This window comes from Phyllostomus hastatus, unplaced genomic scaffold, assembly GCF_019186645.2.
Source record: "Phyllostomus hastatus isolate PE091 unplaced genomic scaffold, TTU_PhHast_1.1 phas_scaffold_501, whole genome shotgun sequence".
In the NCBI taxonomy this organism is placed as follows: domain Eukaryota; kingdom Metazoa; phylum Chordata; class Mammalia; order Chiroptera; family Phyllostomidae; genus Phyllostomus; species Phyllostomus hastatus.
This window is the reverse complement of record NW_025334033.1, coordinates 15,151,712-15,165,375: the sequence shown is the minus strand read 5'-3', so window position 1 is coordinate 15,165,375 and position 13,664 is coordinate 15,151,712. Positions and strand designations below refer to the sequence as shown.

The 13,664-nt window shown below is 41.7% G+C and overlaps 1 protein-coding gene across 1 annotated transcript in view; it reads left to right on the top strand.

The window, feature by feature from the left end:
• FBN1 (fibrillin 1) overlaps positions 1-13,664 on the top strand; it is a 228,157-nt gene that overhangs the window by 194,149 nt on the left and 20,344 nt on the right. The window contains exons 47-55 of the mRNA XM_045822406.1: positions 762-878; positions 1,729-1,857; positions 2,479-2,598; positions 4,990-5,115; positions 8,906-9,055; positions 9,430-9,495; positions 9,772-9,888; positions 11,625-11,744; positions 13,495-13,617. Coding sequence (XP_045678362.1) covers positions 762-878; positions 1,729-1,857; positions 2,479-2,598; positions 4,990-5,115; positions 8,906-9,055; positions 9,430-9,495; positions 9,772-9,888; positions 11,625-11,744; positions 13,495-13,617 — 1,068 coding nt within the window. The remainder of the gene's footprint in view (positions 1-761; positions 879-1,728; positions 1,858-2,478; positions 2,599-4,989; positions 5,116-8,905; positions 9,056-9,429; positions 9,496-9,771; positions 9,889-11,624; positions 11,745-13,494; positions 13,618-13,664) is intronic.

Sequence of the window (13,664 nt, the reverse complement as noted above, 5' to 3'; positions counted from 1 at the left end):
AAATTCCCTATTTCTACCTTAGCATGTAACATACATCTACTCTTTGTAAGAAAGGTGTCAGCTGCTGTGATGATATGTAAAGACAACACAGCTTTACAAAATAGTCAAAGAGAGAAGTCCCAGACCAATGAAAAGACAAACAGTAATTCATGAGTGTTTGAGAAGAGCCAAATTCAGTCCCATCACGTTGGGATTGTTCTGGAGAACGCGATAAGTCACTTTTGGTAGGAACACTGATGGGTTTTAGGGGTGGACTGGGAAAAAGGGGAAGATACCTACAATGCCAGCAGAGGTAGAAAGCTAATTTATTTGGTTGCTGATTGCAGGGTAATATCAGGTGACCCTCAGCTTTCTGGGAAACTGGAGTGAGACTCTTAAAGGCTGAAGCTTGCCAAAGGTGGCAGCAAATCAAGACCCAGATGTGCACAGAATTTTCCATTTGCAAGTGAAAATATTTGAGAAAAGTGGCAAGGGTGGAGAATTCTAGAAGTAAAGAGAATAAAATGATTCTTGTCCAGTTCTCACGTCCTCAGCTTGCCTCCTTTCACAAGGCAGCCAGGCAGTGATTTGCTCCCGTGGTTTAGAACCTTGCCTGGTGCTGGATTCTCCCAGGGAGTGCCTGCTGCTGGGTCTAATGCCAACACCAAGAAGTCCTCAGCTTACGGATGGCATTTTGTGAGCTCTAAAATGCCCATGAGCCCAGGCAACAGTGAAACCTTTTCTGTTAGTAATTATGTTTCTATGTCTCTTGCTCCTACCAGACATAAATGAGTGTGAAAGAGATGCCTGTGGGAACGGAACTTGCCGAAACACAATTGGTTCCTTCAACTGCCGCTGCAACCATGGGTTCATCCTTTCTCACAACAATGACTGTATAGGTATGTGTGCAAAGTCGTCGGTCCCCGGGGGGGGAAGTCAGTTTTATCTGTGTTCTTTGTAATTAGCATCATTCCCAGTGTGCCAACTGTCTTTTTAAAACATAGGCCATCTTACGTATGACAGTCGGTTAAAAGATTTGTCAACTATATAGCATGTGCCAATTAAATTTCAAATATAGCAAGTACATCCATTACTTTTATTAATATGCTTACTAGGAGCTGTAATGTTTATGTCTACTATGCTATAAATTAAATAAATTTAAAAATAATTGAATTTATTACATTTTAAAACATACAAATGTGATTCTTTATATACAAATTACATAATTTATGAATCATGTGGGCCTGTTTGTCCCACATGATTCTCTCTCTATAGCCTCTTTTAAAAGAAGGAAATTATTGACTCTATTAAAACCTTTTATAAAGCATGCTACATTACTCATAAGTGAGGGTAATGAATCAAATTTGTATTGTTCTTGAAGCTAATTTCATATAATTCTAATTATGGGAATACTTAATAATACCCTCAGCTGTATTATGTATTAGTATATTCAGTTTTAGCCATTAAAATTAAACCTAAATTAGGGAGATTAAGGTAAACTCATGTAAAATTCTAGTATAAATTGTCAACCTCTAATTAATAGAATTGTGTAATGTTGTTAGGTTTTGATAGGTGCTTAAAGCCAGGTCTTTTATTACAAACTAGATTTTCATTGAAATGTCTTATGTTTGTCTGAGCCTGTAAAGGCCACTGAAATTCAGAACAAGTATTTTTCCCTTTAAAGGTTTTGCTCATTGCTGGGATTATGACATTTTCTTTGGAATATATCAAAGGATATTTTTTTGGCAGATGTTGATGAATGTGCGACTGGAAATGGGAACCTTTGCAGAAATGGCCAGTGCATCAACACGGTGGGGTCCTTCCAGTGTCAGTGCAACGCCGGCTATGAGGTGGCTCCGGATGGGCGGACCTGCGTGGGTGAGTGCTGCCTCGGAGAGACCCTCCGGAGAGCTTCCCTGGGGGCCACTCAGAGAGTCACGCAGGCTCCGTCACACCCTTCCTTCCGGAAGCCTGGTGGGGAAAAGTGGAGTACAAGGGTAGTAATTCTGCCTTCTCCACATGCATATACACAGAGAGACATATATACAGGCCACACACGTAGACGCAGAGACACACGTACTCAGAGGCACACACAGGCACTCATACAAACACATATACCACTTTCCCCCCTCAGCTTTTAAAATTAAGTTGTTATACTCACAGAGAACAGTTAGACTGTGAAAGAGACAAACTGTTCTATTAGCAACTGTAACTCCCTTTCTTACATTTGTCTTCAGAATAACTTTGTAGTAAGCTCTCATATGATTTTTTGGCTGCTCTCGGAAATCTTCCCATCCACTGACTTTCTACATGCCACACGTTTCTGATTGCTGTTAAAGCTTTTTTTTTTATTGAGTCATTGATTTTCCCCTGTGATATAGTTCTGTGGACTTATTTGGTTTTATTTATTTCTTTGATTTGATTCCAGTTCCTTTGAATTTTAATTGTTTGATGGAAATTATGCAAGTAGAAACCTCTATCTTCTTTTTTTCTTTGCAGATGTCAATGAATGTGCTCTAGAACCTGGAAAATGTGCACCAGGCACCTGTCAGAACTTGGATGGGTCCTACAGATGCATTTGTCCACCTGGATACAGTCTACAAAATGACAAGTGCGAAGGTAGGAGGGATATCAGTGTTTGGAAACAAGTGGTATTGGTTACTGCACTGGCTCGTCAGAGTCAAAACTTCTGTGATGGTATGACGGTGTCTTCATTTTGGAATACTTTATCAAAAACAAATCCAAGAACAGAGGGTGTGACTTATGGCCTCACACTTAGATGGTGAGACAAGGGCAGCTAATTCTCACGCTAATCCCTGATGAAGTTATCTGCTCCATGCATGGGGGTGGTGAGATGACCCTGACTCTTCTCCAGTGTGCTTTCATGCAGCTTGGAAAAGATCTCGGATTCCATGTTTTTAAGTGCCAATAGTTTGCAACTGAAAGTAGCTTCCCGATTCCAGTTAAGATATTTAAATGACCAATGAACCAAGGTTGGTGCATGAGGCTATGTTACTTATCTATGCTGTTTTGACCTATAGAGAGGGAGGAATGTGTTACTACAAGTAAATTCTCAGCAAATTTTTTAGCACTACCTTCCTCAATGCATATGTCATTGCATGAAATGAAGGACATTAATTGTCAGAACTTTATAATAACTAGGGTTGAAAGGATTCTTAAGAAATCACCTAGCCTACACTCCTGCCTTTAAACAGGACTGCATCTATCTAATCCATAATGAGTGAGAAATTTCTCCACTTTCAATATCATCAATGAGAAATTTTATTATATATCTAATTTAAATTGCTGTCAAGTGATAACATCATAAATGGAAACATATAATCAAAATTAGGCCTAAATGCAAATTATTACACATGTTATTTTACTTTTAAAGATCGGCTTCATTCACTCCACAATTAATGCAAACTTCCCCCAGAAGGAACAGCATGGAAGCGTATAGACAGAAAAACAACTTCCCCAACACTCACTAAATGTGCCCACCCTACAGTGTTTGTCCCCACTTTTAGGAAGTAACATCTACAGGTTAATTTCTTCTATAAGAGAAAGAATCATAACAGCATAACAGTAGCCAAAAAGAAATGTATGAGCATTTTTTCCAAAGTTGCCCTTTAAGGAAAGGTGTGGTGTTGCAGTGGAGAGAGTGTGGGAAAGAGCAATGTGGTCATCGTCAGCAGCACAGATTTGTTCATAAACCATAGGAAACGTGCTGCAGTTATAAATGCCATGCAATAACGTGGAGTGATGAAGAGCTGGCTTTACATTGTATAAGATAACCACTTTGCATTGTACCTTTGTAAAGTATCTTTTGTGTGGTATTTACAATGTTAAGGCAAGATGAAGAAGTTAATTTTCTAACTTCCCTTTAGTTGGACCTAGTGGGAGTAGTGGTGTAATGCAGATACACTTCAGTGTGGGTAGAACTCTTGGCACAAGCATGAGAATAAAGAGTCCCAAGATACAAGAGATAATGTGTTTTCCTGGGGAAAAAAGTATTTTCATAAAAATAATATGGGTCAGAATCAAGAGTTACCTTTTTTCATGACAAATTTCTGCTGAAGGGGGAAATGCTAAATAAATCTGTTCCAAAGAGGGGCTATACGTTTTCCATAAATAGGGTGATCATGTAACCTATTGACCAAACTAGCACGGTCTTGAGGTGGGCATCGTTAATAAGGAGGCCAGGTCAACAGGTGCAAGCTTGTGCGCTCCCAGGCAAACTAAGGCATATGGCTGTTCGAGCTATTCAGACTTTACCTTGGACCACCTTTAATCACCCCTTTATAATAACCAAGATGCTGAAGGAACCATGACACAAGTCTCTGTTTATCAGATTCCTATTGTCTGTATGATGAAGGAAAAGCTACAGGAATATATTTTTGTGTTTTCAGAAAAACAAACCTGCATGTGAGAGTTCAGAGCTGCATCTTCTGTGATCTATTTAGCTCACACTTTATAGGATTATGTTCCTAAGTATCAGTGTCTTTGTAAAATTCACAGTGTGAGGGCTATAGTGTACAATACTGAGCAAAGCGCTGTGGATGAGTAGAGGAAAATAAATTTGGTTCGAAGGCCTGGATCTCTCACTGGGTAACTCATTGTCAACACACTTAAAATTCCAGAGCTTCTGCTCAGTGCAGAGGGGTAAAGTCAGACTGGAGTTTGTTGCTTCTTTCCTAGCTGAGGGTAGAATGAAATTACTCAAACTTTTCTAATCAGCCAAGCAACTCAGTCTGGGTAAGAGATGTTTCTCACTGCATCCCTTAGAAGATACTTGCAAATTCATTTTTATAGCAAGAACTGTCAAAGCTAATTTTTTAAGAGTCATCACAGCCTAGAAGTCTACCCATAGCATTACGATATGGCAAAATATCCTCATAATTGGGAGAATTTTGAAAGTCAGTTGCACTTTGTATCCCCACATTTTACATTTAGTACCTGACCGTGTCTTCTTTGTGTTTTGCCTTTGTTTGAAACACGTAATTCTTTTAGATATTGATGAATGTGTTGAAGAGCCAGAAATCTGTGCCTTGGGCACATGCAGTAACACTGAAGGCAGCTTCAAATGTCTGTGTCCAGACGGGTTCTCTTTGTCCTCCACTGGAAGAAGGTGCCAAGGTAAGAACAGCCTTTGAAGGCTTTAGACTTTCATTACCCTGTGTTTATTTGTTGTGGTTTTATTTTTAAAATATGGCAACGCTATGATCCTTTGTGAAAGAGAAGATGGAGAGTTTTTATTCACCCGAAGGTCTAATGATTACCATATGTGAGAAAGTTCATTTTTACTTTTAAGGTTAAACACTCATCCATCAAGCTATGGTTGCTTGTGCAACAACTGTCCTGGCACTCAGACCTCTGTCTCCCCCTAAGAGCACAGACTCGGGGAGGTCGGTGTGTGGGGATGCGCCCTGAGCCACTGAGTGGGGCAAGGCCTGAGGGCATCAGCCATCAACCACATAGTCTCTGTCTCTGAAGAGGTAACGTAGATAAATATGGGCCAAAACCTAGAGTTGCACACAGAAAAATGCAGATTAACCCACATGTTCCTAGGATATAGTACCCATCCCTTTCACCACAAGTTTTCTAAGAAAACAGAAGAATGAATTTGAACGGACCAGGATTCTTGCTGGGCCACATGCACTTAAACAGAATCAAAAGGGAGCCTGGCCTTCAGCATAACACAGTGTGCCGTGTCCCAGAACACGGGTTAGACCTCGCTGGACAATGCAATTGTGTGCATCTGTCTACTCTCACAAAGCAGTTTAATGAATTCAGGACAACACACACATGCACACACACATGCGCGTGCTACTTTCCCCTCTCACCTGCCCCAGCGCCTTTTTGTTGTTTGTTATTGTTCTATCAGGGTTTTTTTTCTGTGTGTGTGTGTGTGTGTGTGTGTGTGTGTGTGTTGCTTCCATATTACCAAATGAGAGGCAATGGATATCATTTAAAATTCTAAAAATTGTGTTTGAAGTCTCAACCCTGCAATTTTTAGCCTAGGGAAAGACATTTTATCTTTAGTAAGCTCAGTATTCTCATTTGAAACAACAATTAATGATACCTGCCCAACCAATCTTATTGAGCGTGTGACAAAGCTTCATCAGTTCCTGAGTACTTCCTCGACTTCTCATTCTAATGGGTCGATTTTTTACTTTATAACTAGTGATTTGGTGATCTACTATTTAAAAGTGAGAAAGGGGGCAGCCGAGAGTTCTCCGGTCAGCCTGACCTTACAGGTCGCTATCGGAGGCCCATGTGGGTTTGGAGGTTGTGGGTGGGGTGGTGCTTGATTCAAGCAGATGCTCGGTCTGTGTGGTTCAGACCAGCCAGACACATTCTCACTTCTACTCCCTGGTTTTCGTGTGCCTTTGGCTTGGCCTGAGTTTGGAAAGAAAGCAGTGAGAAACCAGGTGTGAATCTGCCGATGTGGCAGGCCAGAGGAAACTCATAGGCTATTAATTCAATTTGCACTGGCCTGTCACAGAGCAAGCGAACGCTGCAGGAAGAATCGGCCCAGCTGTGAGCAGCCCTGCCACATGCTCAGCTCCAAGAGGCAGGGCCAGAATTGAGGAATGCAAGCAGAGAAAGTGACTGCTGTAGTTCTGATGAAATTTCAAAGGTCATTAGGGGCTCTCTGCAGAAGGACTGGTAAATAGGCATCCTAGCGAGCCCTAGTTTAAGTATGTGGGCAAGCACAGTTCTCTTTCCCAATGCAAGGCACCTTTGATTAATAAACCAATTCTAGAAAATCACCACAAGCAAATGGAAATCTCCCACAGAGCACAGATTTTGCTGGAGCCAGGGAATTAAGACTGGGGTTTTTCTTATAAGATGACAAATTAGGAGTCAGGCTTCTATTGCCCATGAAATGAGAAAGCTCCACAGAACTACAGATAATGTTTTGAAGGAACAAATGTGATGGGTCTTGGCACTTGAAGGTCGCAGATTAAATGAACCATAGCCACTCACAAAGTGCAGTGCAGGGAATTTGTCACTTAGGCTCACCCAGACTTCATGCATTGGGGCCTCTGTGCAATGCCTGCGTTTGTTTTTCAGAGGTTGGGGTGATGGAGTGGTGTGAGGGAGGCTGGGCTGGGGAACTGGGTCGGTGGTAAAAGAAAGAGAGAATGAGAATTTTAACTAATATTAGAACACGCATGTGCCTAGGTTTCAAAGAAGCATTACAAGTCTCAAGACAAACGAAGGAATTAAATTTTAATATATTTGTTGAGACATTTTGATGAGTGATCACTAAATTATATCTTAAGACAGATGTAGGCATAAATAATAAAAACAGGACCAATAAACACAAAACTTCATATGTAACAGTGAACTTGAAGAATGAAGCAAATCAAAAGGCATTCTTTAGGAAACTGTAGTTTGTCAAATCCTGAAGCTTCTCAGCAAAGCAAACATTTGGTTGGCAGGACAAGGGCAGGTCTTTAATTGCTCTTGACCTTCCAAAGAGTAGTTGACTGAAGGGTGCCTGCGAGGTCCTACCCATAACAGATGCAGAAGGGAAGTGGAAACTGAGGAGATAATTTATTCGGAAGAGTTGATTAAAGAAGTCGAACAAGTGCACTGAAGGGGCCAACTGCATTTGACTTACCAGAGCCTGGTAAAACAGGTAGATAGATTAGAGAGATAGGTAGATATTTTTACGTTAATTCAGGAAAATTTTTCTGCTATGATCTTTGGCAACTCAATTATTCTTACATTGTCTCATTTGTCATGAAGTAAAAGCTGGCAAAATTGTCTTAACAGAAATGCAAAGGTGACTATCACAGTGTGCTACCCGAGATGGGGAAACAGTGATGGGCGAGAGCAGAGCAGATCAAAACTAAAGCAGGGGAACTGTGCAAAATGGATGCGAAGCATTTCCTTGAAACCTGCAGATAGTGCCTCTGTGTAACCCGAGAGGAGTTCACAAGGCTTTGGAAGTCAAGTTTGAGGGAAAACACACTCCAGGCTCTTGGATGAGCTCACTTTTTAGAGTCACCCAATTCACTCTATAAGAAATGGAAAAGTCCATTGCCAGAATTATGTCAAGCAATGTTGGAGAATTTTGTAGGAACTAGATCCCATATTCCATGTTGAAGTCACCAAGAAATAATCAATATTAAAAAAATATATTCTTTGAAAGAAAGATCATTCTCCCTCTCAGTCCCTCATCTCCCTGCTCCCCTTTTCACCTCTCTTCTCTCTGCAAAGCTAACCAGGCTTCTGTGTGCGTGTGTGTGTGTGTGTGCGTGTGTGTGTGCGTGAAACCTGCAGAAAGCTCCACAGACACTTGGGAGACAGCACCTGCATGGGCAGCTACTTCAGTAAGTCACCATTGTGTGTGGGGTTCTTGCCAGTCCTCGAAATTGTCACATTTTTGTTTGCATTGTACCTGGAATCTGGAGTTTTATTTTGGTTCCAGGACTTAGAGAACACAAAATAAACAGCACAGTGTGATACCACAGTAAGTGCTAGAACTGGAAGGTCTGCCTTTACCTCATGTGCTTGCTAAATGTGATCCAAAACATGTGTAAGCAGAATTACCAGGGAAGGGATTTGTGAATGAGTCCATTTCTGGATGTCCCCGTCCTGAAGTCACTGATGATGTCATTTTTGAAATGTGACCTGGTGTTCATTTTTATTATTCACATCAGCTTGTTTTGGAAAACTGGCTAAAATGAGAAGTAATATGGTAAAAGTCCCATAGATTTGTCTGTCAGCTTTCACTACAAAAGTTACCTATGACTTTACAGATGTCAGCTGAATTACTGTTATACCCACTTGAGGAGTATTACTATCACAAAGAGAATGCATTTAACAGGATGGCTTGTTTCTTATTCACTATTACACATTAACAATTTAGTAAGAAAGCAACCAAAGTTTCTCTCTTGACTTTATGCTGCAGATTTGCGAATGAGCTACTGCTACGCAAAGTTTGAAGGAGGAAAGTGTTCGTCACCCAAATCCAGAAATCACTCCAAGCAGGAGTGCTGCTGTGCCTTGAAGGGAGAAGGCTGGGGGGACCCCTGTGAGCTGTGCCCCACTGAACCCGATGGTATGTTCACTCCACATTTCTCACTGGGCGATTCAAGGTGCTCACTGGCCATGAAGTAAGGCCAGAGGCCTTTGGGAAAATAAGAAAATTTAACTTAATTTTAAGTCTAACCAAAATGGTCATTAAAATTACCTTATCTCAGGAGCTAAGGTGGTTATTTTCTTCTAAACTATGTTATGAGGCGGAGCTGCCCGAGCAGTAGGCACATCGGCTCTCGGAGCCTCGTTGACTGTGTCTGGTGTCTGGGCCTCTCTCGTTCATTGTTTCTTCTTACGTGCAGCACGTGGCCGTCTGGCCACCCCATAGTGCTTGGGGAGGGGTCTGTAGCTGTTGCCGCTGGCCTGTCTGTTAATGAGTATGCCTCCCCACCACAGAGGCCTTCCGCCAGATCTGCCCCTATGGAAGTGGGATCATCGTGGGACCTGATGATTCGGCAGTTGGTGAGTGGCCTGTGCTAGATTCTCAGCCTGTCTGCATACCAGCTAGCCTCATCCTTGCCCATTTCCGGTTGTTCTTATTTCTTCATGCCCATCTTCAAAAATTAAGCTCTATTTCTTTGTCTTTTCATTTAGATAACCAATTGTATTATTGTATTGTATATGTAACATTGTATTATAATAGATACTTCATGGATTAACACTGAACTGGTTACAATTTACTTCTGTGTCTTTTAAAAAAATACTTGTTATTCACTCTCTTTTCCCCCTTTGCTTAAGATATGGACGAGTGCAAAGAACCTGACGTCTGCAAGCACGGGCAGTGCATCAACACAGATGGCTCCTACCGCTGCGAGTGTCCCTTCGGGTACATTCTGGAGGGCAACGAATGTGTGGGTGAGTGATAAAGCGGCTCCTTCCACTGCAATGGTACGACTTAAAAATTAAACTTACAGCATTCACACGAGGAAGTATAAGTTCCAAGATGGAAAAGAAATAAGTTTTGTTCATTCCTTTATATATCGTTTATCTGCAATACTAAATAGCCGAGGACCCACTATGTGCCAGATGCTTTGCTAGGCTCTGTGGGCACAGCAGTGAACCAAGCCAACATGGTCCTTCCTTGCATGGACCTTAAGGCTAATGGGGAAGACAGACACTGGATACATTTGAAGAGATAGTGGAAAAGGGCAAAATTATAACAACAGTCTTTCTGAAATTTAAAAAAAAAGTTTAATGGTCATAGTCTTATTCTCTCAATATGTAAAATACAAAACGTACCCAGATTTTACTACATTTAGTTATATGCTATATTCCACTGTAAGAAATTTAAGCTTCTTATTAACCTTCTATGGCTGACCTTTGACCTTTTAATCCACACTAACTCCAAATGGAATCCAAGTGTTATGATTATTTATCTAAGAAATCCAGACCTGAATTAATAATGGCACGAACATTAGGAGTTTGTCTGTGTACATTAGGAAGTGTTCCTTCCACACAAGGATTCAGGGCATGAGGGTCTCAGCCACAACGGTGGCTATGGGAGCGAAGCAAGTTCTTTAGGTCTCAGACTGTAATATTGTGCAGATGGACTAAATTATTTCTAATTACCTTATAGCTCTAACAATCAATGATACTGTGATTTTTGTTAACTTGAAGGAGATCTAATATTCCTGACAGTGAAGCGCAGTTTCAAAGCAGAACAAAAGCAGAGTTGTCAGTGTTGCCTCTCTGGCTCTTCCCTTAGTGCTGCTCCGAGTGTGAGGTAGGAGCCTCCTCGCCCAGGCTCTTGCTACCCTATTCTCTCGTCTCCACTTCCTGAATCCGAAACCCAACTAGGCCATTACTTTTCTGTGCCTGACATAGGTGAAATACAATGCTGCTTCTCAGGTTTTTCCAAAGGAAGATATTCTCCCCCAGAGATGCTTCAGAATGAGGACTCTAGGTGGATGGGTTGGGAGGCATACATGTTCTTTGGACCTCCTTGGTAAGACTGGTTCGGTCTCCACAGTTATTTGGAGAGAGCATACCCTAAACAGACTTCTTTCTAGACTTTCTTCTGCCTAATGTGAACCACCTGGTTTCAACAGAATCAACAAAATCTACTTGAATCTTAATTTTATCCAGTATATTAATTTTGCTTAACCTCTGGTCTCTTATTTTGTGTAAGTTTAGTCTTCTATTTTATATCTGGCTGAGATCCATCATGTTTAAGGCTTCTTGGAGAGTGATGTAATGTAGGGCCAAGCTGGAGATGAATTTTTAGCTTTAAATAAGGGAAAACTTTTGACTTGTGGGAGAAGCATGGTTTTAACCCTTTGAGCATCTGTTCCCACTAGAAGATTTACTTCTTTGTAATGTGGGAGGTTGGAGAAACTCATGGAGAGGAGCACTGTGGGGACTGGAAGCCCAGGTGCTGTCAATGCCACTGCCACAGCCACTTAGCAAGTCAGAGTTCACAGCTACAGGCCTGTGGTAACAAGACATGTGCCTTCCTTCTTTGCAAGGACAGAATGAGAGTAAAAGAAGAATAACAGACAGAAGTACTCTGATAGAATGAAAGTTATCATCTGAGTGTAAGCCCATTTTGTCTCAATTCATTGTGTTTTGAATATACTCCTGGTCACTTGCAGATACTGACGAATGTTCTGTGGGCAATCCTTGCGGAAATGGAACCTGCAAGAACGTGATTGGAGGTTTTGAGTGCACCTGTGAGGAGGGATTTGAGCCTGGTCCAATGATGACTTGTGAAGGTAAGCCTCTTAAACACAGAAGAGTTGGTTACTTCTTCTGGCCTTGGGGACAACAGTTGGTTGATTACAATTGTCAATATGAAATACCAACTCAGGACGTATCAAATAAAGAACACTTGGGCCTGATGGGCCGTTCCATCATTTCTTCTCTGGGTGGCCTCTTCTCTGCAGGGAGTATCTGAAAAAGATATGGGTGGCCCGTGGCTGAAGTTACACTGCAAATCATGCTGATTCCTTGGTGGTATCTCCCTACTACTAATGTTTGGATACAGCTTGTGTCTTGTTGACTGCCTTCTCCCTTATATTTCATTTCCTCTTCTTTTTTATTTTCATCTTGCGTGCTCCCTTTCTTTTTTCTTCTCCTTTTCCTTTTCTACTTACAGAAGCATCTGCACACTGAGATAACCACCAGCCCCCTTTAGCCATCACAGCAAAAAAGATTGCCTATATGCTCTAAGTATCTGCCAGTGTGCCTGGAAGAATGTATGGAAAGAAAGGAAAACCGGGAAGTGTCTAGCAGAGTGGTTCTTGGAGGGTGGTCCCTGGGCCAGCTATGTCAGCATCACCTGGGAACTTGCTAGGATTTCAAATTTGTAGGCCTCACCCCAGACCTCCTGAGTCAGCAGCTCTGAGACTGGGGCTTAGCAGCCCTTCAGGTGGTTCTGGTTGTGTTCTCAAGTTGAGGACCACTGGTCTGAGAAAAGGATGAAGGGGAGATGAAAGGAGAGCAAAGTTGGCAAAGTTGGTATTATCACGAGCTCTTCCTTAGAGAATGACTCATTGATACCTATCGTTGAAGTTGTGGGAGAATCTTTTAAGCTTGTCACTAACTCATGATCTAGGATTTCACTGATGATCTCAGGGGGCATCAGTGGGCTCAGGGAGAAACATGATAATCTAGATGGTCTGTTTTAACCCTGATTTTCCAAAAACAACATTCTGATGGTTCCAAACTATGGTATCTACAGAGATCACTTTGATCCATTAGCAGTAAAGCCATTCTCATCTATTTAAGTCTCTCACCTGGTCATCACTGGGACCTGAGGATCTCTGAAAGTGGTACCACAATTCAGAACACGATCTTCTTGGGCATAAGAATTATGTTATCTCTCTGAAGCCTCTCTTCTATGGGGAAAAGGAGGTGGTTAACAATATTGGGGGGTCTGCTTCTGTTCTGACAGCAACTGGCTTGGCATTTGCTTTGGCTGAATGGGTAAAACTGATTGCCACCCCATGTGACTTTGGGAGTGGCAAGTAATCAACTTGAGGCCTCAAAGGCAGAATTTTAGGCTTTCTCGCAGAAGTGTTCAACCTTTCGGAATCTCTGGGTCACACTGGAAGAAGACTTATCTTGGGCCCCACATTAAATACATTGGAACACATAATCACAAAAAAAATCTCATAATATTTTAAGTAAATTTACGATTTTGTGTTGGGCCACATTCACAGCCATCCTGGGACGCATGCAGCCCACGGGCCATGGGTTTGACACCCCTGGATCGGGTGACCTATAATTTCTCATATCCACCTAAACAATGATTCATCATGCACAAGAACGACAAGCTGGGAGGATCAGGATATGTGCTCACCCTACTCATTTTATAATTCCCTGAAAACCACAGAAACCCCTGAAAACATGCTTGGTCCATCCATGTTTATAACAATGGAGCATTTCAACTGCTGGTGAAAGCAGATTCCTTCTTTTGGTTGATGGCCTTGATCCATTGTTTTCTTATTACTTCTGCTGCAGATATAAACGAGTGTGCCCAGAATCCTCTGCTCTGTGCTTTCCGATGTGTAAACACTTATGGGTCATATGAATGCAAATGTCCTGCTGGATATGTTCTGAGAGAAGACAGGAGGATGTGCAAAGGTGAGACATCTATGTTCAAGGTCATCCCAACTAGGGAGCTCTCACAC